The sequence below is a fragment of the Malus sylvestris genome, chromosome 16 (assembly GCF_916048215.2).
Source record: "Malus sylvestris chromosome 16, drMalSylv7.2, whole genome shotgun sequence".
NCBI classification, from domain to species: domain Eukaryota; kingdom Viridiplantae; phylum Streptophyta; class Magnoliopsida; order Rosales; family Rosaceae; genus Malus; species Malus sylvestris.
This window is the reverse complement of record NC_062275.1, coordinates 3,916,460-3,941,280: the sequence shown is the minus strand read 5'-3', so window position 1 is coordinate 3,941,280 and position 24,821 is coordinate 3,916,460. Positions and strand designations below refer to the sequence as shown.

Here is a 24,821-nt window from a genome sequence, read left to right as displayed (position 1 = left end):
CACACCGTGGGTAACGAAGTACCGATCGTTTAATTTCTATTTTATTTGTTTATTTATTGCTTTTTCCTTTTTCCATTGAATTTTTTCTTTCTTCCTACCTTACTTTATTTAGATTTAAATATCTTTAGATTTATATTTATATCTTTTTTTCGAGTGTCTTTGACATGGATTATAAGAAAATTTTCACCGAAAACACATTTTATAGAATATGAAGATGATAATTTTGTGTTATGGTAAGGAAAAAAAGAAAATCTTAATAAAAAAAACATAAAATAAATAAAATTGATGATTTAGGCGCAGGTAGATGCAACAGCAGCCTAAACCCAGTGAGATCAAGCGCTAGCTGCAACCCATACTCATGCCCTTGGAAGGCCCAAGGCGCACAAAGGCAGCAAAGGCCCATGTTGTTTAGGGTTTATGAGCATGTGAATAGTAACATGTGAACAGTAGCTAGCCATAAAAATAACACCCCGAGTCAGCAAAGGCCCATGTGGTTTAGGGTTTATGAGCATGTGAATAGTAACATGTGAACAGTAGCTAGCCATAAAAATAACACCCCGAGTTCGGCGTGTTTTAGTGCCTGGTGCACTCAAAGGATTGTTGACTCGCCGCAGCGCGGTGGAGAAATTTGGTTTTTAAAAAGGGGTTAATAAAGACGTTTCCTATAATTTTCCTGAAAACAATGGAGACTCACAAACAAACAAGTCATGGATTTCCCCTAACCTCAATGACATACAATCTCCATATAATTTGTAAATTTCATATTTGAAATCCATACGTTCAAAATTTTCAATCACGATATACATATGCATATTCCTCAATACCATTCTGAAAAGACGTTTCCCTAACCCTCACAAAGCGAGGAGCCTGGTTGGCTTTGTCTTGCCTCCATTCAAAATTGTGATGAACCTTCCCTTTGAGTTGTATAACAAGGGCAAAATTGTATTGGATGATCACTTCTTGCGCCAGTACAAGACTCCAATAACCACGGAGATGCCAACAACAGCCACCGGAACAACCCAGTATCGCTTTGTCAAATTGGCAAGCTTCTTGGGATAGCCCGGTGGCTGATTCTCGGGGAAAATCTCTAGCTCTGGAATATCCGAGGAAGTGGTGTCAAGTTCTCCAATGCATAAGGCTCTCATTTCCTCCCTGGCAGTTTGGCTGTGCCCAGCTTCTTCAAAATCTTCGGTGGCATCTCGTCCTAATGAGATCGAATCTCAACACGTCAGATTACGAATTTGTGTTTGTATCTACATTGTTGTTTAAAATGATAATCTGAACTGAAACAAAATGTTCGAACAGTTGAGAAAGGAAGCTTAGAAATGCACCAGTTGCAGCCAGGAGTACGTCGTCTCCACCAGGGTGGTCGTCCAAATAGGTTGACACATCATACACCTGGGATTAACCAATGCACTATGATCAGATCATTCAGATTGACGTCAAATTTTAGTTCTCCAATTCAAAACAAAACAGAGAAATCAAACCAGCAACGAAAAAGTAAGTTCAAAATTTGTTATGGCATCGACATTCAAATTGATCATTTCAATACAGATCAAGACACAATTTGGATGATAAAAAACCTCCAACAGTGGTGGGGCTGTCCTCATTCTGCATACTCAATATATCCAATATTTAGGAGAAAAAAGATGCCGAGATGCATACCAAATTTGACAGATAAAACTCACATGAATATTAATGCATAAATGCCACAAGCACAGTAACGCTGCAAGCATCATGAATAAAACACGACGTATACTTAAACCAGTCACCGGTTCGTTTGATGGAAAGAGAGATCTTTGGGCCAATTGTTGAGTACAAAAGCCAGTTACACTTTTAACAGAATACAGCAAGAGTCGCGAATCGCAATCAATTACTTATACCACAAGACTATTCATCTGTAATTTAAACAAGATTATGAATAGCAAAACCACACATGACAGATCACTCCTAATGACAATCCAAACCAACCAAATTGTACTATCTATAGGTAAAAATTTCATAGTGAAAAGGAGGAAACTTGACCCAGAAACAGAGAAACGCAGAGGAATTACAGCAGTAAAAAGTAAACTATCAATGAAAATAGAACATGGGTTTTGCAGGTAGTATTCCAAAGTTTCATTCTTTGACCTTGTTTATGACCTACAGATTAAGGACGCACAATACTCAAAGTGTTTCTTTTGTGTTAACCCCAGATTCCCAGGATGCAGTGCAAGGATTAGCTACCGGAGGCAACAGACAGATCTGAAAATACAGCAAAAATACCCAAAAGGAAAAACTCAAAGAAATACCTTGCCATCGATGACGACCCAGCAGTTGTCTTTGGTGTTGTGCTGCGACGCTTCTTGCATTGTATACAGCTTCGTCAAAGTCGGCATCTTTCTGTGTTCCTTCAACCAACTTCGGAGATTCTCGTTGCTGCTCGTTTCTTCAACCTTCTTCTCCTCCTTGGATTCGATACCTACCAATACCAGATATTCTCTCTCTGTTGGTTGAATCTTATTCGGGAGGACTTATATGGCAGTAAAGGTTTTCGGTCCAATAATGGGTTGCGTGCGGATGGGGTTGCTTGCTTGACTTTCTAACTATTTCGGCTGAGCCAAAACTCTCTGTATTATTTAACAAAGAAACCAACTTATAATCAAATAGTTTGTTTATTCTTCTTACCTAATGCATCTTCTTGTAAAGATTTTATTAGAATTCTTATTGGGTAGGGACTTTTCGAAAATTTTACAATAAATCGGCTCATAACATAGACCAAGAGGTGCGCGATGCATGAATCGTGATCCATGCTATGAGCCGGGCCATACTACACTAATTTACAAGGATGAGGTTTGAACTCAAGTGCAATACACATGCAAGCGTTAAACAAACTTCAATCACATTTCTACTTGGGAATGCTATTACAAGCAAAAGAACACAGCTACATGTTTTGTAGCTTAACCTTTTAGTTTGTGAGACAATTAACCATCTTCCATTCCAAACTTCAATCTCATTATGCTTGAATCCAAATGCAACAACAAAATATTAGGATAGGTAGCACCACAACTTTAAATTACTGGTGATCAACGTCTACTTTTCCGGGTCGTTGGTTAGGTTTGAAGGTTTTCTCCAGATCCGTTAAGCTCGTCCCAAGCTTCTACCCAAGTAACCATGGCATCTGCCAGCTTGAGGAAGTACGGGTCGATCTTGCCAAGCTTAGCCTTGACTTGCTTCGAGAGTTCAAGGTAGCATTTCTGAACAGTAGTGCATTCTTTTGTAAGGACTGCAGATTGGAAGAAAGGGATAAGCTCTTCTTGCCAGAAGATACCATTGTACTCCTTTTTGAGGTTAACAAATGGATTGCTGGCTTTGCTGTGCCATATGTAGGGTAGACCAGTCTTGACTCCATATCCTAAATGATCACATATAACCTACAAGCATATATCGATGTGATAAAGTTTCTCCGACATCAGAGTAAATTGACAAGCAATAGATTCAAACACAGAGTGCATCTAGAAAGGTAGGAGGTAATCATCAAGAGCTAGAGAAACTATTGCAATACACTTCTCAGGTTATCATCTCGAAGTACGTAAGTTATTAAACGGATGTTTGAATTTCATGCAAAGTTATCTTAATTCATTCTCGACAACATATAAATCCGACGCTGATCCCTTTCCTAATAATCCTAACGACAAGAAAGTTTAACCTTATGAACAACAATCCAATTCAATGCCACGATTGAAAGTGCTAAATTCACCTAGAAGAAGTATGCAAATACAAAAAGATAAAGAAGAAAGAGGGTTAAAGATAAAGAACTTAACAAGCAATTCAAATTACCTTCATGCACCAGCCAGCCCACATATCATCATATCTTCCAATTGGCTGACCATCACCCATGAGTCCGAAGTACATTGCCGGTCCAATCAGTTGACGGTTGAAAGCCAAGTTCATACCACACATAGGAAATAGAGTTCCCTTGGGTATTGTCAGAACTGCATCAACAAACCTGAAAACATTTTACCAAGAAATGAACACACAAATACGAAAAAAGGGCTTTCCAGTGGTTATTAGTACAGTTTTTGTGTTATTTAGGATCATTCATTATACCTAGTGTTTCTTTCTAGAGGCTTGGCAAGCTGGGTGGGAGCATCATAGTCCGGGATGTTGAGCCAGAGGCCATGAGAAACTGCGGTTGGAACACCCTCACGGAGACTAAAAGGATATCCGCGGACAAAGTCTGCACCTTCTCTGTATGGATCATATAAAGTATTGAAAAATAGAGGAGTTGATGGATTTAACAGGTTCTTTACATGTTGTTCAAGTGCATTGATCTCTTTCCCAGATGGGTCTTTCGCAACCTGCATACAAAGATACAGATTTCAACAAACACGAGATTTCGAAATTTTTCGCAGTAACACGAACAACGTATAATTCATACCAACAGATAAACACAAATTGGACAAACGTGAAATTACATAACACATCAAAAACTTGTTTCCATAAAACACAAAAACCCATATCAAAACCAAAATGCTTAAGTTATATGGTGTAAACTCCACAATCCCAATAAAAAACAAAACCATCGCAATTTCATCACTCGGAAATCCAAAATTTGACAAAATTTGACAAAACCCATAAAAACCCAGAACCCCATTTCCTAAAAAACTTCAAGATCCATCCAGTTAAATCTAAAATCTCATTTTTTAGAGAAGGAGAGAGAGAGAGAGAGAGAGAGAGAGGGATGTTAATTCTTACAAAGCAATCGTCGTCAATGGTAAAAATGTACTTCTTCTTCGAGACCAAGTACCCAAAGCAGCGACAAGCAGAGTCCTTAAAGGAAATGCAGGAGGCCTTGGGACCCAGAATTCGATTAATATCGTTGCGATTGAAGAGCTCGTAGTCGAATCCGTCGGGGACCCTGACGGTCCGCGACGGATCGCCGTCCTGGACGATGATCAGGTGGTAGGGCTCGAAGTACGGCCGCCACATCTCCAAGAAGTCCAGGTTTCGAATCGTCGGGATCACGATGTCGAGCTCGTCTTTTAGGATCGGCGTCGGTTTCGCGTCGGAGAAAGCAGCTCCTCCCGCCATTGCTGGCTGTTGATGGCGGAGCAGAGAGGCACTAACGTTACCGTAGAAACGCAGACAGTGATGGAAAGAATTGGGTTCGACTTACGATGTTACGAGGAAAGTGGGATTTGTCATTTACTCTTTTGACTGTTCATTTATACGTGGACGGAAAAGGTCACGTGGGTAGTGCGTTAAGGTCACGTCGGTAATTTGGTTAATTTGATAAGTTCTGTGAGTTACAGAATCCGAACTGGACCAGCCCATTAGGAGTGGGGCCCCCAGTGTGATCCATATTTTTAACCATGATTAGGATTTTTTTTTTTGGTTGGTTGGAAATTATGATTAGGAATATGGACAGAGACAATGAAGGCTCACTGGGAGCAGATGTCTCCACTCAAGTAATTCGTTTGTTTAGTTGCAAGCTATAATTATATAATATACACGGATTATCTTTGAAAAGAATATATGTATCTAATATCTAATATACATTCATTGTACTTATACTTCATATCAAATATTATATGAGCTGTTTTGTCATTCAAATTGAAAAAACCCTCTCCCACCTATTATATACTTATATTTTTCTCATCACTTTGCCACTTTTCACTACTATATTGAAATTTTTGTAACATTAGAATTGTGATACATTATCATTAAAAATCATCCTTAATATCATATTGTGTAAACCGTACTATAATAAAATTTTTCTAGTTGTTTTCGGTTGCCCCCACTAGAAGAAATTTCTAACTCCATCCTGATTAGGACTATGCTTAATCGGACTTGCTACTTGCTACTTGCTACTTGCATAATTATTATTTTTTTCACACGCCTTCCATAATTATTTGGATGGCAGCCTATTGGATCAAGAAATCGGTTTGATTATGCATAATAAAATAATAAATTTAATATAATATAGATAATTTTTTAAATAATTCAATTCGAAATGATTGGATATCCGATTCATATTTGAGAAGAAATGAGACAGGCTAACACTCCTACGGGAGGCAGCAGTGGAATATTTGATAGATGCATTGTTGTTGTTGTTAACTTCCAACACCGCCTGCACTGCTGTTCTCTGTTGTTAACTTGGCCGAATGATCAATGGCGGCAACAAGTGGTCTTGCTGATTCATTCTTTGCCGACCCTCGATGAATTAGCCAATTAGCCGACGCCGACGATCATGTTCCGGCCAATCATCTTCACGAACATGTATTACGATGTCCATGCTCCGGCTAGGGTTTCGAAAAAACTTGAGAGTGCCCAACAAAGATACGCTGATATAATGCAGAAAGTGGAACATGCATGCACTTTTGATACGATGATCATGTTCAGAACTCCCAAAGTGTAAGATACGCTGATATACATCTGGACTACTTTCATGCATCAAATGTAAGATCACAAAAAGCTTACTTGTTTGCTTGTTAGTTTACAGATTGTTTTTCAGAGTGCATGTAAACCAGCAATCGATTGTCACAGGCTACGGCCACAGCACCCGACCTCGAGTCATCGGTAGCAATACACGAAACTCTGCCGCCTGATACCATCACAAAACTTAGTGTAAAAACCATCAGTTCAACAGAAAAATAAGTAAAATGATTCATCAGTTTCGTCTGAACCGTGACTCGCATCTATCAAATATTAGGAATCTGAGGCAGAATGAAGCAATCAACCAGAAGCAAAAGCACAGCAAATGTAAGTCATATATTGATGCATGTTTCACTAACGAAATCTGCCGTGGATGAAAGGCTGTTTCTAGAACCAATTATTGTAGGGTTCATAGTTCGACAACTTCTGCTTTCTAACATTATTCTTTAAGATAGTAATCGCAGATGCATACCGTTAAACTGATGCATATCGCCGATTTTAGTTCCTGTTGATAACTCCCACGTATACACAAGTCCATCACTAGTACCACAGATCCCTTGACCAGCCGATGCACCAACAACAGCAGCTCTGTACATCGAGTTTATAAGTTAATAAAACAGCTGAATTCTCAATCCTGGAAAGGTTTGTACTCTCTGATTGTTTAAAAATAGTAATGTCCAATTATCAGCAATACATTCTAATCATCAGAGAAACACCTGTAGACAGGCATTTCAAGTTTATCTTTACCAATGTCTAATCCTTGAGACTTTCCCTGAAAAAAGCAGAAATTTCTACTCTACGTGTTCTAAGACCAATAACTGAACTGAAATAGCATAGAAAATACCAGATCAATATGAAATCAGTCGATTAGTTATTGGCAATAACTGATCTCAATTTCATAAAGTTCAATGCCCCGAAAAATAGTTGAAGAATTCCATTCCAGTACATGAAAAGGTCAACACACCTTGGATCTAATGTACTTCCGAAGATCATCGTATTTTTCACCGTTAGAGCAAGCCTCCACCTTCCCACTGGGTTTAAGTCGCAATCACCGGACATATAGTCTTGACTATCAAAATCAGAGGATGATGAGACAAGAAGCCAGACAGCAAGGTCTTCCCCCTCCAAGGAAAATTGGCCATCACATGTGGCAGGCATCATTTGCTTGAGGTGTTCTTCTATATCAGAGTAGCCGGAAACAGGGCACTGTATTTGCCAAGTAAACAAACTGACGGGAATGAATTGACAGACTGAAGTGCTTGATGCAGAGAACGTTGACACGAGGATGCGTTTAGAAATATCCCTGAAAGAAAATGCCGTTGCATGTTACTACTAATCAATTTTACATAGAATAAAATTGATTGCCTAAAATTTTCATATTAAATTAGGTCAATAACAAACATATAACCTACTATACGCAAAATTCATATAAAAGGCGAACTGGAAGCTGATAGAATCAGACAACAGAACTAATGGCCGGAAACTTTTAATCTAAATAATCCAGATTAGGTAACACAATTAGGACCAATTATCAAGCCTATGTGATTCCACATAACAGTGAACCAGTGATATTTTACTTTATGAAAGAAGACTACTTATGTGCGGTAGGCCTCCTCAGTAGTTTAAGAAAGGCATACCATAAACTGAATTCACCACAACCATTATGGCCAACAACTATATGAGTACAATTTGGAGTTCTCTTCAACTCCACTATTCCAGGGGAGATGCAATCTTCAGCTGGCAGAACATAATTCTCTATCTGTGCACTGCAAACAAGGAATTTGAAGCCCCATTAAAATTTGTTTAACACAAGATATGGAAACAACTCGAAACAGTAAATGATTGTCGGCAAACATGAAAAACAGTAACGCAATTTGTGCTGTACCATCAGATTTAATCGATTGGCTAGGAAAAAAGGGGGAAAATATCTCAGAACACAAAGTGTGCACATGGCACGACTTACAAATAGACAATTGCGTAAGGTTATAGGCTTATAGCAAGTGCCATGTTTCCCCACTGAACTAGTGGTTGATGTATTAAAGGTAAATCTAGCACAAAATTTGCACCAGCAATCAAATACTTGGACTTTTGACACAATACTCCCACTCTATTGAAAATAACACTTACTAAAGTTTGACACCCACACTTGTATTAGAGGTGTTGAAAGAAAGGTTTTAGATACTCACCTCCACATTGAGTTCATAACCCACAGATGCAGTCTCCCACTTTCTCCAACAGCAACAATATTGTTGGGTTTACAAACCAATATACATTCTAAACTGTCTACTGCTTTCAATCTTGCCACCACTGAAACATAACCAAGTTTTACTTCCACAATCTTCACTGTATTCTCCTCTGAGCGGTTTGACGTACATGTGGAGCATGAACAATTGATACTCCCCTGCCTAAGAATATTTAAAGGAAATCCTTCTTAGTAACTTTAATCCTAATTTATGACATTACTTTTTAAAAATCTGCATAGATGGTTAACCTGCAGTAAGGTGTTTTAATGCTGTCAAGTAAAACAAGACATCGCCCATCTGGAGTGAATTGCAAACTGGATCTTTCCAAAGAAATCTGGCAAAGAGTAAACACATATGTCAAAAAAATTGATAATAAAGCACACAAGTCTACCAAGCCAAATAAATACGAGAACTTACTTTACCAAAGTAGTCTTTTCGCATGGGCCATGTTACGGATGTGTGACCAACAAAAGAAGGGCATCCAACACTTGGTCCCTCGAATTGTATCTTGTAGATGAATAGGCTTCCGTCCTTGTCAACCAGATGGCCACATAAAACACAAACGTAAGTTTCAGTCCCCTTTGCACTCAACAACGCTGACAAAACAGGACTTTGATGGGAATAACATCCCACAAACTCAAGATTGCCCACTAGTTCCTTATTAAATTCCATACTGTGAGACTTCGAGTCTGAATGATGTGGAATACTATTGGGATCATGAATGATGATCATCCCCTGTTTCTGAGATGTTTCAGAGTTGTTTAACTCGAGGAGGTTCTCATGTTCAACCACATCCTTGTCAACATGGTTTTCTACACGTGAAACAGGCAAATCAAGTGAGTACGAAGTATCATTTTCTCCAGAGGCACCAACTAATGCTTGATCTTGTAATACAGCAGGAACACTACTGTTTATGGGACCTTTAGATATCGTGGAAGGTTTCTCTGCATTCAAACAACTGGAATGTCCCCCAATCTTGGCTTCAGCACAGAATGAATCTCTCTTATTTGAAGTGTCATCAGAAGAACCCATTTGCAAAGTCTCCAACGCAAGCAAAGTCTCTGTGGAAGGGTATGATTCAGGCACACAAATATCACCATTATTTCTGCATACTATACTCTCTGAGAACGGAGCACTGTAATTTCCTTTGTGAACTTTCCTCCTGGTATATACTAAGTTCGAAACTTTATTAAACGACTCATTTCCAATTTCTGCAACAGTTCTCTTATCAGCATTTTCATTCTCTGATGTTTTTGAAGAATTCAACATGCCTCTTTGGTTATCCTCAATTACATCTATCGCTGAATAACCAGAATCAGTACTTGAGTTAGCTAGAATTTCCTAAGAAACAGTGCACATAGAGTTGGAAAAAAAAAATATGGAGTTCGGATCACTAATTTGTTCATAACCTGATAATAGAAAAAAAGTACTACAGAGTAAAGAAATCGTAACAAATTGTGACAACTCACACAAAGAAACTAAAATGTCATGTCATTTTATCTAACTTACGAGGCCAGTAGAAATAGAAGGCGCTTCATCTCACCAACTAGACGGAAAATGAGTACCTTAGATAGACACATCCCAGAATTTGGGAACAAAAATAAAAGTTAACTGAAACAATTGGTGTAAAAAAAATACCTTCAGGGAGATTATCTGAAGTTTCTTTGCTTTGCTTAGATTGGATAACACCGAGTGAGCATCCATCCCTATTAGCAAATTCATCCCTGATTTCTTCAGAAACGACTCTGTTATGAGGAGATGTACAAACTGAAAGAGACCCAGATATGTATGTGTCACATTCCTCAAGCCTCCCAGTAGAATCCATGATATATTTGCTTCCATTGATCTCAAGATGATCATCTAATGATTTGTTATGCTTATTAACAGAAACAACTTGCCGATAACTGTTGAGAAGGCATGCATCGTCAGAACTATCTTCATCAGCTTCAGCCTTATCAGTGGAACATATATTGTGGTTGACTACACGGTCACCATATTGATCACCCTCTAAACTGTCAGGAACAATAGACCTTATTGGAACAATTGAACCAAGATCGCTATTTAGGGTATACATCCCTTCTTCCTCAGCATCTTTAGTTGCAGCAAGCATTGCACCTACAAGTATAAAGAAAAGAATAACCAACGAACTATAAAAGGGCCGAGTGTAAAACTAATAATGTTCAATGCAGTACCAGTGGATGGAGCACTGGTTTCATTAATTTCCTCTTGAGATTTCAGCATACAAGGCAGAATTTCTGAAGGGCTAACAGTACCCTTTTCCTTTCTCGAACCCTTCTTCAGCAAAGGAATAGCTTGCGGAAGAAGAAATGTCATCATTGACTTGGCCATTTCTTCTCCAACTGAATCAAAATCATTAATTTCAGAACTTGCATTTGGTTTAGAAGCGTCTGTTTCTTGTTCTGGGTGTGATTCAGTCACCAAACCTTCAGAAATGACCACATTCAAGGCACTTCTATCCTGGATGGTTGAAGCAGATTCAGAAGTATTATCTGCATTTGATGCGGAAATAGTGGAATAGATTATCAATTACCAATACTTGAAGCCACCATCTGGGGTACTCACAATGGAATGGCATACTATGAAACAAGCGGATAGTTAATGATTACCCTGTGTAAAATCTAAGGTATCAGGAGCACAAAGATCAGTAAGAGCTTCGGAATCTTTTGGTATTGTAGAATCCATATTTTTATCTTCTGGTGCCATCAGGTTGAAATCTTGAGACCTGTCACACTGTAGAGTATGTTATTCAACAGAAAACCGACTACAGAACCATGACATAAGCAAAACTGAGGACAAATGGACAACTTTTCTGAACAAGCTTAGAGAAGCCTAGTTTGGACTAACCACAGTGATGTAAATAAATATTTAAGGATATGTGAGAATGTGTTTTCAAAAGGTTTCCAAGGATATGTGAATCAAATTGGATTCAACAAAATAGTGAAGTATTTTCAGCTTCCCATGGGGTTTTGAGGGAAGATGAATAAAAAGGGAAATGAGCTCACAGGTTTTTCTTCATCTACAGGCAAGTTGCTGGCTAACACAGTAGATTTACAACTTCCAGAACCAACCAAAAGCCTTGCTTCTTCATGGGCAGAATCCTTCCTGAGATGATTGGAGAAGCAAACAGAATCCAGTGGCAAACTATCTTTGGCTGAAAAGTCACTCTCTTCATGATGAGCAGGTACTAAATGCACTAATGGTGGCGAGACTTTTTGATGTGATTCTGTCAGCAACCCTTCAGGAATGACCACCTTCAAGGCACTTCTATCCTGGATAGTTGGAGCAGAATCAGAAGTCTTATCTGCATTAAGACAACAAAAACGAAAGATGATGATCAATTACCATACTTGAAGCCACAAGCTGTGGTGATCACAGTGGAACTACAGAGTATGAAACAAATGGAGAGTTAAGATTACCCTGTGTTAAATCAAAGGTATCTGGAGCATAAAGGCCAACATCAGTAAGACCTTCGGAATCTTTTGGCACTGTAGCATCTACATTTTTGTCTTCTAGTTCCATTGGATTCGCATCTTGAGACCTATCAAGCTGTAAGAAGTTGAGAATGTCTCAATCAACAGAAATTCAATACAGAACTGTGACACAAGTCAAATTGATGACGATGGACATCTTTTCTAAACAAGCAAAGAGAAGCCTAGTTTGAAGTAAGCAGTGATGTAAGCACATAAATATTTGGGCATATGTGAAAACTTGTGTTTTCAAGCATTTACAAAAATATACGAATCAAAAGGGAACCAATAAAATAGTGCAGTATTTTCAGCTTCGTTTGGGGTTTGGGGGGAAGATGAATAAGAACAGAAAATGTGCTCACAGGTTTATCTTCATTTGCAGACAAGTTGCTGGCTACCCCAGTAGATTTACAATTTCCAGAACTCGTAAAAAGCCTTGTGTCTTCATGATCAGCATCCTTCCTGAGATGATTGGAGACGCCAGCAGAATCTAATGGCAAACTATCTTTGGCTGAAAACTCACTCTCTTCTTGATGAGCAGGTAATGGTGGCAGTACCTTCTGATATTTACAAATGTCATCTTCATTCACAGCATTCTTCCCATTATTATGATATCTCTTCTTCCCTTTTGAAGCCTCAGCTACAGATGCCAGATATTCAGGTCTGCTTCTTTTAATGCTAGCCGAACTGAATGACTTCGAATTTACAAGTTCACGTCTCCTACTTCGCTTCCCTGTGATTCGTGGTGATGCCATGAATGAACATGGCTCTGGGGAATGATTATCAACATCTGTTCCAGAGGCCCTGTTACAGAAGCTCAAAGGTAACAAACTCCTTTCTGCAGTTCCATTAACATTTGCTGCCATCTCCCGAAGTAACCTCTGGACAAATGGATTTTTGAAGCCAAAAAACTGCATTTAAAACGCGAAAAAAAAAAAAAATCAATCTTCTGAGTTACTATCATTTCTGTTTGATTTATTTCAGCAAACATGTGAAGAACAAAGTAAAATGGAAAGGAAATCCTATGCTTCTCTAGCAGACAGAATGGTTAAATAATAAATATCATCCTGCATAGAGGTTGATCAGATTCAGAAAAGGCGCCATTCCAATAGACGAGTTGAAATAACCTAATAACCTATATCAGAAGGGACTAGTTTATGGAGAGTTGAGTCATGAGTTGAAATTAACTGAACATGTAGAAGATGACTAACGCAATAAGTTGTCACATAGCATAGTTTACTGTGTCACTAGTGAATGTGTTTCAGATGAACCAAAATCTTAATGTTGCTAAGGACATTTATGTTTTTCATGTTAATTAACTTAGACATTTTTCTTTCTTGCTAGGAGTGTCCACAGAAGAAAGTAACAACAAAACCCAATTGCTTACAATAAAAGCAATTCCGACGTAAACTACAAACGAAAAAGGAATCAATTTCTACCTCCACACCATCAATCTTGCACGAAAACCTCTTCCCATGCCAAATCTTCAACCGGGGAAAAAATTTCTTCTGAAATTTCTCCCATGCCATATCTGGGGTTTGCCCAGAACAGGATTGTCCATCAGCACAAATAATCTGCACATTTAAAAAATTACCTTTCCATTCAAGCATAAAATCAAAATATGCAACCGAAAAACTGAATGTCATTAAAATATCATTAAACAATCAAAAGCTGCAGGGGTTTGGCTACAAACCGAAAATAAAGGTCCTTTAGGACCTTCTTGAATCTCCATCTTATATGTGCTCCCATTGTGAGCTCGAACCGCCTGATACCCAACCGGATACGGATACCGATCTTTCCCCTACAAAATTTCAATACAATTCAACAAAATTTCAAAGACAGCATGAATTCATGTTAAAATTAGGATGATACTGAAAATAATCACCAACTTTATAGTCTTATAATACTTTATCACTAAACTAATTACTCATCCTAATTTAATTCAATCAATCAAATCTCACAAACCCTAACCTAAACTCTAGATTTTCGAAATTAAGAGGTGGGAAAGAGGAAAATCGAACCCGGGAGGAGCTCCAGTACTTCTTGTCCCAAGGTCCGGTGTAGAGGGAGCCGATGGATGTGATTTCGAGATCGTCTGGCTTCTCCGCCGCTCCACTGGGTTTTGTTTCTCCGGCGACTTTCGGAGGCTTCGTCATGTTTTAGGTCTGAGCTTTCGAAAGGACGACAGTAAATTAGCGGCAAAATATTTAATTTATAGTTCTCAGAGAAAGAGAGGGAGGGGAGGTGTTTGTGGCGGGAACGAAAACGAGAGGGCCATTTGAGATTGAAGAAATTAAAAGAGATAATTACATTTTATACCTTTTAGGTTTGGGATATTTTTCAAATTGGGCCATGAAGTTTTGGAAATAGGAAATATCCCATACCCTTCTTCGACTATTCGACCTGTCCCTCAAAGAAGGGGAATCAAGATGGCATAGAATGCCCGTTAAATTTCTAACATTACATCTTGAAGTTTTCAAATTGTATCAATTCATATTTTTCTACAAAATTATTTGAAACTTCATTAAATTGATGACCTGATGAAAGTAGAATCCGTAAATCGATTAGCATATAAGTCAATATTTGTACCAAATTAATTAAAAACTCATCAATTTAATGGAAAATTAAACGATCAAATAGATAAAAAAACGTAATTCATACAATAATAAAATCTTATGGTGCAACGTGAAATAACTAAAGCCCATATGACACATTTTGAAAATCTCTACGTATGAGGGGAGTTAATTCTAATTAAAACCACCTGAATTTGTAATTTGATATGTGACCCTGCAATGTGATTGGCCAATGGGTTGAAAACGAGAAAAGCCTGTTTAGAAGAACCATTTGATTGGTGGGTGACTTTTCATTGGGTGACCGACAGTAAGAGAAAGTTCATAAAAGTCGAGACGGAATATAAAAAACAGAAGCGCCGTTGCCGGGGATCGAACCCGGGTCACCCGCGTGACAGGCGGGAATACTTACCACTATACTACAACGACATTGTTGACAAACTAGAATTCGTCGTTTTATTTAAAGTAATTAGAATGAAAAGCACCCATTCTCATGGGATCTCATATGCCATCTATTCTTCTCCATAATTACAAACGATCCGAATCCTACAATAAATTTGAAAACTGATAAATAAAGAAACATATATAATGGAAATCTTAATCAAAACTATGAAAAACAAACCAAATCTACCAAATTGCGAACGCCAAATTTAGTAGATAAATTCAATAACTTCCAACACTCTTAACCACTTATTCTGGTGAACGAACTCAAATTCACTAATGCTAAAGTCTCTAATATTTATGTCTACCTAATTATAGGTGAGATGGCTCACACTCAACTTGCATGGATGCGAGTTTGACATATAAATCGTTTTGTTTTGGCTTTTTTAAGGTATTTCCTGTGTTTTGTTTTGATTTCTTAATGTTGCATTGTATCTTGTTTTCTTGTCAATGTTACTCGTGTAGAATCACAAAGTACTTCAAAATTTACTATAAATCTTTTAATTTTACATGGTATACTGAGCCAAGTCTCTCCTACACCAGCGGGCCACAAACATATAGTTTGTCCGTCATTTCTAGGGCTACATACGATGTAATTTGTCCTTGTCTCAAGTAATTGCTCATCATCGTCGTACTAGGTATGTGCCAGGTTAAGAAATTGTGGATGGCCACTTTAATCCTTTGTGAGTTGCTTAGTTTGGATAATTTATTGATCACTCATGTCATGCTTAATTTAGGTTGTATTGTGTTGTGTATAGTATGAGGAAAGTTTAGTTAACATAGATTTCCTTATCATTTCGATTGACTCACATAAATCAGCTCATACATGTAAGAACTGATAGTTCATTAATAAACACGGATATATGATTACTTTTATAAGTAGGTTGTTGGGCCTCGTTTTCATCGCATATGGTTAATGGCAAGCCAGAAAATTACCAAGATAGAGGTCTTAAAATAGAAGTTTCCAAAAATTGATTATACTTTAACTTATAATTGTCAATTTATAATTTGTTTTTTGCAAAAATTCGTTCCAAATCAATCAATACAAAAATCCTAAAAATCTTATTAAGCCCGGATGAGAACAATATTGATATGATTGATTATGTGATACAACCAAGAGCAATCAAGGGTACCGGCCGAACTTGAACACCGGAAAAGCTTTAAGTTAGAAGAATTGAAGTCTGGGTGGATAAGGCATTTGCGTGTTGATAAGTTTTCAACTTGTTTGAGAATTAACATGTAAACTTGTCAATCATATAAAACTCCAAAACCAATTGTGTACCATGTAGACAAAAGATACGGGTACGCGGATTGGACAAACCCTAGTTTTTTTCTTAGTCGAAGATCGGAAACCTAATCCTGTAGCTACAACTCTGATACAAGTATCGATCGGTTAATCAAAACCCTAACAAAAACTTTTAAAGTGTCAGAGAATGGACTAATAAATATAAGTGCGTATTATTAAATGAATCAACGTAACAACTAGGATGAGAGAGAAGGTGCCCTAAATGTTAGGTAAGTGTACACACGAAGACAACTATATATAGGTAGCTAGAGCCTAGAAAGATATGGTGCTGAGATGGGTCTAATCTGAATTTCCCGATAGAGATAGAATTTGGAGGTGACCATGCATCCAATGATTGTGTCCAAATATGTTAAGGAAGGGAACCACAAATCGGATTGGAACAAGATCGATCATACTCATGAGTCATGACAACCTGAAGAAGAGATTCTCGTCTCATGTCATATTTGTCGCCAATTTACTACATAGCAATCGTCTATTAAACAAGTAATTTACTTTTTGAACACACGTCAAGTATTTATTAGACTATAACGATAACATAACTAAATCTTTGTTACACGAAATAAAGAATATCTCAACCAGAAGCCAGAAGGGTATGGTCTGGTAAGTGGTGGAAATTTGGTAAGGTTCAAAGATGACATGGGAATCTCGTGCGGCGTCCAATCCACATACAAAGCGCTATCATGGAGAAGCAGAAAGACGCATAAGAGAGAGAGGGCTGCAGCCTGCAGAGGCAGGCATGCAATTTACTCCCATGGAAAGGACTAAATTAAGTAGAAAATGCAGGCATGGAGAAAATTGAAAGGAAAAGGAGACCTTGGGAAAATAGTTGTATACACAAGCAAAGAAAGGTGGAGATTCAAGTGTAAAAATGGCTTTATTTCCTGTTTGGGAAACTGAGGGAATCGTCCCATCACATAACAAAGACGCAGATATAATTACAAACAACCCATGTCCTGGCAAGCGATTTGCCTTTTGCTATCTCCTAAATTCAATATTCACACTGTGGACTGGTGAGTGAGGAAAGTGACATGTGATTCAGCACTGGTGTCTTTCAGGTTTCCAACTTTGGCATTGCACCCACAAAAGAAGGAAGGCATGACAGGACCTCTTCTCTTCATTACTATGGAGTACTACTATAGCTATGCTATGTTTACCTTTTCAATTTTTTCTTTGATTTTTTTCATGGATTCATTCACCTTCATTCAGTTCTAACTTCTCATTCATTCAACTCATTAAATTTCTAGCTGCCTGGTTACTGGTTGGCTCCAAATTCCAGTTCATATTTACTACAGGCTAGCTAGGTCGTCGTTGCATTGCATGATTAGGGTTTATGGACGCATGAGCAATACTCGCCAAATTTATTTACCATACAATCTGTTATATGTGTTCACATTAGCATCTTACTTGTTACAATATAAACGAAACTATTTTCTCAATTTATTTAATCTCTTACATGATGTGGAACTCATGAGATTCTGGGACAATGGAGATATTGATTCTATGTGACAATTCGGATAATAGTTGGTCTTAGATGTATATTATGTCTAATGTTCATCAACTAGCTATCGCTCTCTTATCGAAAAAAAAAAAAAAAGCTATCGCTCTTGAGATACTTTCTTATGTTTGTTGAAAAATGTCCAATTTAATTTGAATCCCTACAAAGCTATACCCTAATCTGAAAGAATAATACTTAGTTACTAAAAAAATAAGTAGGAGTTTCTACTCAAAATAATTCATTGCCAATCTATAGAACTTCATATTTATGATCATATTATAAATCATTTTATAAAAAGCGCTTCTGCAAAAAATCAATTAAAAATAAGGTCGTTTAGTCCTCGAATTATATAAAACAGATTAACAGAATTGTCAAAACCATGATGAACTGTCTATGTATTTGTTATAATAGATTAACTAAACGATTTTAGAGATGATCTTTATAAAGTGATTTGTAATATGAACGGTTCTGATTAAAAGCATAAACATATGTAATTCAAACACGAAAAGTTTTGAGTAGAATTCTTACTCATCATTGAGTAGCCAAACATTGTTCAAATTGAAAAATAAAATTTCCCGACAATATTTTCATTCTATGAATTGTCCTAGGTTCCTATAGATGTCAATAGGCAATAGGGTATAACACAAAAAATGGCTAAATGTTATTTTCCAAATTGTTTCTCTGGTGGTCTTGTTGTGTAACAATCTTTTGGATGGGACATGTCCTCTATTGTGGGATCCTGCACTATGCAGGGTAAATAGTATATATAATATACATGGGGGTGGATTAAATCTGTATAATTTAATAGTTGAGATGTAATCAGATTAATATAACTTATTTTTATAATTTAAATAATTATTTATTGAAAAGAAAATCGTTAATTAAAATTTTATTTTCTCTCATCATATGAACTGTGTTTCATTAATCCTAACCTCATTATTAATTTCTCATTCCACAATTTCTTCTCCAGTTCTCTCGTCCTATGCATTTTTTTCCACCTTTTTTCTCTCCATTATCTTCCTTGCCATCTCATTATTTGTTTCTCCTTCCTTTTTTTGCTAATCTTGATAAGTGACGGAGCCAGTATGTGAACCACCCTTGACAAACCTCTACATATCATAGTAATTGTTAACATTATTGGCATAAGTCTTAAACAAATATTGGCAAGAATAGACATGTTCCTGCCATATGCTAAATGAAATGGTCCAGTGAAGGTTTTTTTTTTTTTTTTTTTTTTTTCAGTCGAAATCATGATCTCATTATTTAAAAACTCCAACTCTACCACTGATCGATCTTGATAGTCGCATAAGTACATTGTACAAACTACAAAGTACCAACCAAATCCTGCAAAACACTAATATCTATTTCAATTTATATCTACACAACACTACAATGAGAAATGAGAAATTTACTTATACAATTTTTTTCTTATTGGGATTTTCTTAAAATCCTTGTCTTTGGCCCATTCCGTTCAAAATTACTCAATCAAATTCATATGTGCATATCATTCATAGGTCAACGTAATAAAACCTCAACTATTTGAATTTTAAATTGCAAGATGAGAACTTTGCAATCCTCTAAAAAAACATTTATCGTATATACTTTTTTCTGTTTGTACTCTAGGTTTTTTTTTTTTTTTTCTGGTGGTAAACGCCAAGAACGTCATCACATTTTCTGGACATTGCAAATAATTTCTGGCATTAGTGTACTCATTTCAGAGGATCACAAATGGAGAAGAAAGAGACAGTCTAAGATAGGCAGAGAACAAAAGGAAATAAGGGAGAAGAAAGATTAAGATAGAATTAATGAAAAACAATTAATGAGATAGGAGAGAGAATAAAATTTTTAATTAAAACGTTTTGTTTCAAATGAATAATTATTTAATTAATAATTCCCTTTATAAGATTGCATCTCAGCCATTCAATAAAGAGATTTTTAATGCATACGGGACATGGAGTAGTATGTCATTATGCAAGTGGAGGAAACCTTGAAGAAAAAAAAAATTCTCTACTTGCATACATATAGTTTATCATTCGTGTCCAAGCACACTGAAAAATCTCTTCATTCAATATGACGATATATAATCATATAATCTCAAATATTAATATCATGCACTAATGTTTTTTTTTCATAGTATGATGATTTGTATAATCAAGTTCTATATTCATATTCAGTCACAAGAATTTTTATTAGGTTACTTCGTCCGTCACTTTGCATGAAATTGTCCCCTTTTCTTTGGCTAACATCAATCAAATCAATAGATGATTAGTTGACAACTTGAGGGAAAAAAAGAAAAATAGAAGAAGAAGACAAATATACTAATTTTGACGGGTAATCTTATTCCTTAAATTTGTATAAACTACTAGATTTGAAAAGTAATGCATAGAGTAGCAAATTGTCCTAGTCAACTTGAATAATCTTAAGTCTAAGACGGGTAATTGAACTTAAACGGGAAGTATGAAGATAATAAACGGGAGACCAAAATCTCTCACATAGATTTGAACATTACCACTATATTGTACAAAGAATCAAACAACGAGAAAAAGAAGAAAAAAAACGATTAGAAACTTAGATTATTTTTCCATTGACCGAAAATAAAGAACACTATAATTTGTCAGGACAATTTCATAACTCAAAAAGACCATATCTTGACATAATTAGTTCTCTTGAGTTACAAGAAGTGTACTAAAGACTTAATTCGAAAACAAACAGGAGACATATAGAAACTCTAACTTGAAAAGAAACTAAATTAATTGCTATAACTAGTTATTACCAAAAAAATTTGCTAATTAGTTAATTGTTTCCAACCAAATTTATTTGGGAAGAAAGTAAAATAAAATAGGAGCATAAATAGAATATTTTCTCGAGAAAATGGGGAGATATTGAGTCAATGTCTTTTTAGCAAAGTTTGTAATTCGTATACGTACGTGCAACTGAGGTCTCTGCATTGCAATTAAGTGCAGAAGTAGTACGATGATGATGACTAGTAACCTCTTAGCTAACCTAGCTACTTGTCCCAATCTATAAGTGCCTCCTAGTCATCCCTTCAGATCATCACAAACCCCAAACTTTCATCTTACAAACCTCCTCTGCTTCTTCTTCTCCATCTTCAAACTTTAGCCTTTTCTTTTTCTTTCCAACATGAACATGGAAGAGAAAGTTACCATGGACCTCATTAATCAGCCATCTGAGCACCTTTGCTATGTTCGGTGCAACTTCTGCAACACTGTTCTTGCGGTAATCAAACATATGTGTGTGTATGTATATGCATGATATATATATATATATATATATATATATATATACATATACATATACATATACAGGTTGTCTACCTTCATATATATGTTGACTAGCTATTTTAAAATAAAACCCGCATTCTCTCTCTATCAACAAGTATCACTTTCAGAATCATGTCCTAACATCATTTACTTTTCTCTCCTCTCTCATCTGCTAGTTTCTGTTTCTTATACGTAAACATGTATATAGTTTTGGAAAGAAAAAGAAACTTGTTTTTAACTAATTAATTGGATGTTTCTGTAGGTTGGGATTCCATGCAAACGGTTGATGGACACAGTAACAGTGAAATGTGGTCATTGCAGTAACCTCTCCTTTCTCAGCACCAGACCTCCACTCCAAGGTCAATGCCTTCCTGATCACCCCACCTCCTTGACTCTTCAGGTAAATATTACTAATTACTCTGCTAACTAGCTTCTCTCGATCATAGATACACAAAAATAAAGAAGGTAATCACAGCCGTCGATATATATGTAATCAGTACTATATGTATACATATATCACATGTCTTTGTGGACGCCAAACCTGATTTGGGTAAAAGTTTTCTTATACATATGTTCCTAGTGATATATCTCTCTAGGGTTTTTCTACAGTATAAGAAAACCCTATCTCTATTTGTGTGTGTGTTGCTAACTAAGGAAAGTGATCAATATTGGAATGAGAAGCAGGCGGGCTGTTGCAATGACTTCAAGAAGGACCAATCCTCCACATCATCGTCACCGGTATCAAGCGACCCACCATCCCCCAAAGCACCTTTTGTTGTGAAACGTACGTTCAAGTTTACAACCACATTTCAAGGCTTATTTAGTCAATCCCTTTATTTAATGATAGCTAGATTTAAATATAATTAAAGGACTTGTTACTCTTCTTTATCATAAATGTCAATATGTTTGTTGTTTTGCAGCACCGGAGAAGAAACACAGACTTCCATCTGCCTACAATCGATTCATGAAGTAAGGAGATCCAAGCTTAGCCATCTTAATTAATTAGTATTAATTTATACTGTTAATTTACTTTTCTTTTTAAGTTGTTCTTTGACATTGACATCACTATATGTATTTTATATATTTTTTAGTAACCGCGATGGTACAAGGGAGGCTTTATTCATGAATCAAAGAAGCATGAAGTGAAATATAGTTTGAATCAATTAAACATCATGTCACCATAATCGAAAACTTTAAGAAAATATGATTAGGTGCTTCAACCAAGCCCTAACTAAAGTACTTAGTTACATAAATTATGTATATCGATATCATACGTATCCAAATGCATCGTTGTTTTTTGATAGAGATGAGATCCAGCGAATCAAAGCAGCAAACCCAGAGATTCCACATCGTGAAGCTTTTAGTGCTGCAGCAAAAAATGTAAGTTTCCTTTTTCCTGCTGTCTAGGGTTTCAGGTACACACATATAGATTTTTGCCAGAAGTCGTTTATAATTTAAAAGATATTCTAACTAGCTGTATCAATATATTTAAATTGTATTGTAGTGGGCTAGGTACATTCCCTGTCAATCGTCAGCTGCAGGATCAGGTTCTGGGAGCTATTAACAACAACGTAAGAGACAAATCTTGTTCATCTATTTATTTATTGGCATTGTTTCTCAATCACTATTTTTTCTTTCATTTTCTATTTTTCGTGGCATGAAGAAGGTTGGGTTCAATTTGCCTCTCTGATTGATGCTTTCAAGGGCTCAGATTTTGCAGGCATGAACATCCTAGCTACGTGCTGCCAAAACCTAAAACGCCATGATTACATGGAGATCTTAATTAATCATCCGCAGCTGCTTCCTAGCTACTACTTCATCATTCATTAGCAATTCAGCGTGCATGTAATTGATTAAGTACTCGTTTAATTCGTGTTTAGAACTTTGACGCTCCGTACTTTTTGTTTCTTCGATAATGAACTTAACTTCCGTACTAAGAGTAGTTTTTGTTAGTGTTTGGTAATTTGTATTAAATTAGAATGACTGATCAGTATTCTAATTTGGTTAATGAACTTAAATTCTCTTGTTTATATAGTTTCTGGTTGAACCCTAACTTCATGTATCTTGTCCATCCGAAGCCTTGCTCTATCAATACGATTGCTAGAAGAGTCGATCACTACTAAACCTTACATAACCATAACATAGGTGGCTTAATAACCTTTTCATAGAGACGCACTTGAAAGAAAGGATATACATCTGAGCTAATTTTATTGAAATTTTTGTGCATATTGTTGTGCTCCTTGCTTTCGTCGAGGGGTTTGTCTTGGGTTTGTCTGGTAAGTTGCGATGGCTTCAAGACACATTCTTAAGAGACAAGTGTGCAGTTTCCTTTTCCAAATCTATAGTTACGATTTTTGTATGTTTCGAGAGTACTTATCTTAAACACTGATATTTGTTGAGAATATCGCATTTAAGAATGAGAAAAATAGAACAAACTCCGGAAATTGAAAAACAAATAACCAAGATAAATAACACCAAGAATTTACGTGGTTCGGCAATATGTGCCGACAGCAACAACAATCTTTCACTATATCAATAACGAGTACAACCAATAATCTTGTCAAATCTCTAGAACTAGGATTTGATGAAAAACCTGAAAGAACAAGAACAATAAATACACTATCTCTTTTCTTTTCTCTCGCACACACTTTACAATATTCTCTCACTCTAATCCCTTGAGTAGTATACAATTTATTGTTTTGCTCCCTTAAATTCAAAACTAGTACAATAGCCCCTTTATATAGACATAATAAAGGTCTTCTTCAATAAAGATTATTAATCCTAATTGGAATTTAGTTATAAATCCTACTGCAATTGAGAAACTAACTCCAATTGGAAAAATAATTTGATCCTCTAAGACTATAATTCCTTATAGACTTAGGACAACTTATCATGGGCTGAAAACCTAACAATATCTATATAAACTTGAAACTGAATTGCCAAACCAGGGGACCAAGAACATGGCAATAAAACTATAATGTTCGTGAAACCCTAATACCGAATCATAGGAAAGATATTTGATGTGCAAGACGCAAGAATTACTTTAATTATTCTATTATCCAATTTGAGCACGTAACCCTCTTTTTCAGCTATATTGGGAGACTAAGGGCTCGTTTGAGAAGCGATTTTAAAATGGTGAAAGTGCTTTTCATAACAATATTTGGAAACAATCCTTAGTAAAAATACAAGTGAATTTTGTAAAAGTACTTGAAGTGCTTCATGCAAGAAGCAAATAACTAATGCTTCTTGCATGAAACACTTCAAATACTTTTGGAACAAACAAAATATGTAAAATGCTAGGGAAACCAAATTTTTAGAACATCTTTTGTGGACCACATGATGTGGTGGTTGATAATTGGGTTGTTTTGTTGATGATTTAAAAATGAGTCCAACCATTACTCATCTCATCGTGTGATCTACAAAATATGATCTAAAAATTTGGTTTCTCTAGCATCATCTTAAAAATATTGTCTAAAAGCGCTTTCAGTCATTTGAAAAGCACTCCAAAATAAGCCATAAGTTTCTATTTGATTGTGCTTTTGTGAGAGCTAAAAGCACTTTCTAATGAGTACAAGCACTT

At 36.4% G+C, this 24,821-nt stretch overlaps 4 protein-coding genes and 1 non-coding gene across 11 annotated transcripts; 1 reads left to right on the top strand and 4 right to left on the bottom strand.

The window, feature by feature from the left end:
• Positions 1 to 740: 740 nt before the first annotated feature.
• On the bottom strand, positions 741 to 2,721 carry LOC126608392 (cytochrome b5). The gene is made up of 3 exons (XM_050276268.1): positions 2,292 to 2,721; positions 1,332 to 1,398; positions 741 to 1,204 (listed from the first exon to the last, which is right to left on the bottom strand). Exons 1-3 carry the CDS (start codon positions 2,376 to 2,378, stop codon positions 954 to 956), a joined length of 405 nt encoding a protein of 134 aa, XP_050132225.1. The 5' UTR covers positions 2,379 to 2,721; the 3' UTR covers positions 741 to 953.
• A 143-nt stretch (positions 2,722 to 2,864) lies between these two features.
• LOC126608391 (probable UDP-arabinopyranose mutase 1) lies at positions 2,865 to 5,184 on the bottom strand. The gene is made up of 4 exons (XM_050276267.1): positions 4,738 to 5,184; positions 4,090 to 4,340; positions 3,820 to 3,988; positions 2,865 to 3,413 (listed from the first exon to the last, which is right to left on the bottom strand). Exons 1-4 carry the CDS (start codon positions 5,071 to 5,073, stop codon positions 3,093 to 3,095), a joined length of 1,077 nt encoding a protein of 358 aa, XP_050132224.1. The 5' UTR covers positions 5,074 to 5,184; the 3' UTR covers positions 2,865 to 3,092.
• A 742-nt stretch (positions 5,185 to 5,926) lies between these two features.
• LOC126606259 (uncharacterized) lies at positions 5,927 to 14,430 on the bottom strand. 5 transcript variants are annotated; one of them, XM_050273618.1, is made up of 17 exons: positions 14,170 to 14,430; positions 13,842 to 13,949; positions 13,588 to 13,722; positions 12,511 to 13,059; positions 12,098 to 12,227; positions 11,684 to 11,982; positions 11,288 to 11,411; positions 10,853 to 11,170; positions 10,299 to 10,775; positions 9,078 to 9,961; positions 8,909 to 8,994; positions 8,604 to 8,822; positions 8,055 to 8,183; positions 7,382 to 7,720; positions 6,890 to 7,005; positions 6,463 to 6,586; positions 5,927 to 6,284 (listed from the first exon to the last, which is right to left on the bottom strand). In XM_050273618.1, the coding sequence occupies exons 1-16, from the start codon at positions 14,302 to 14,304 to the stop codon at positions 6,474 to 6,476; spliced, it is 4,161 nt and encodes a 1,386-aa protein (XP_050129575.1). In that variant the 5' UTR covers positions 14,305 to 14,430; the 3' UTR covers positions 5,927 to 6,284; positions 6,463 to 6,473. The 5 variants fall into 5 exon arrangements, with proteins under 5 accessions (XP_050129575.1, XP_050129574.1, XP_050129578.1 ...); XM_050273617.1 differs by having other exon boundaries at positions 5,927 to 6,586; XM_050273621.1 differs by having other exon boundaries at positions 5,927 to 6,586; positions 9,078 to 9,721.
• Positions 14,431 to 15,075: 645 nt separating this feature from the next.
• On the bottom strand, positions 15,076 to 15,147 carry TRNAD-GUC (transfer RNA aspartic acid (anticodon GUC)). The gene has a single exon. It is a non-coding gene; the product is annotated as a tRNA-Asp (tRNA).
• Positions 15,148 to 20,870: 5,723 nt separating this feature from the next.
• On the top strand, positions 20,871 to 23,271 carry LOC126608531 (protein CRABS CLAW-like). Of its 3 annotated transcripts, none has more exons than XM_050276473.1 (7): positions 20,871 to 21,197; positions 21,504 to 21,641; positions 21,926 to 22,025; positions 22,162 to 22,210; positions 22,546 to 22,621; positions 22,746 to 22,812; positions 22,953 to 23,271. In XM_050276473.1, exons 1-6 carry the CDS (start codon positions 21,102 to 21,104, stop codon positions 22,803 to 22,805), a joined length of 519 nt encoding a protein of 172 aa, XP_050132430.1. In that variant the 5' UTR covers positions 20,871 to 21,101; the 3' UTR covers positions 22,806 to 22,812; positions 22,953 to 23,271. The 3 variants fall into 3 exon arrangements, with proteins under 3 accessions (XP_050132430.1, XP_050132429.1, XP_050132428.1); XM_050276472.1 differs by having other exon boundaries at positions 20,872 to 21,197; positions 21,923 to 22,025; positions 22,905 to 23,271; XM_050276471.1 differs by having other exon boundaries at positions 20,873 to 21,197; positions 21,923 to 22,025.
• Positions 23,272 to 24,821: the final 1,550 nt, after the last annotated feature.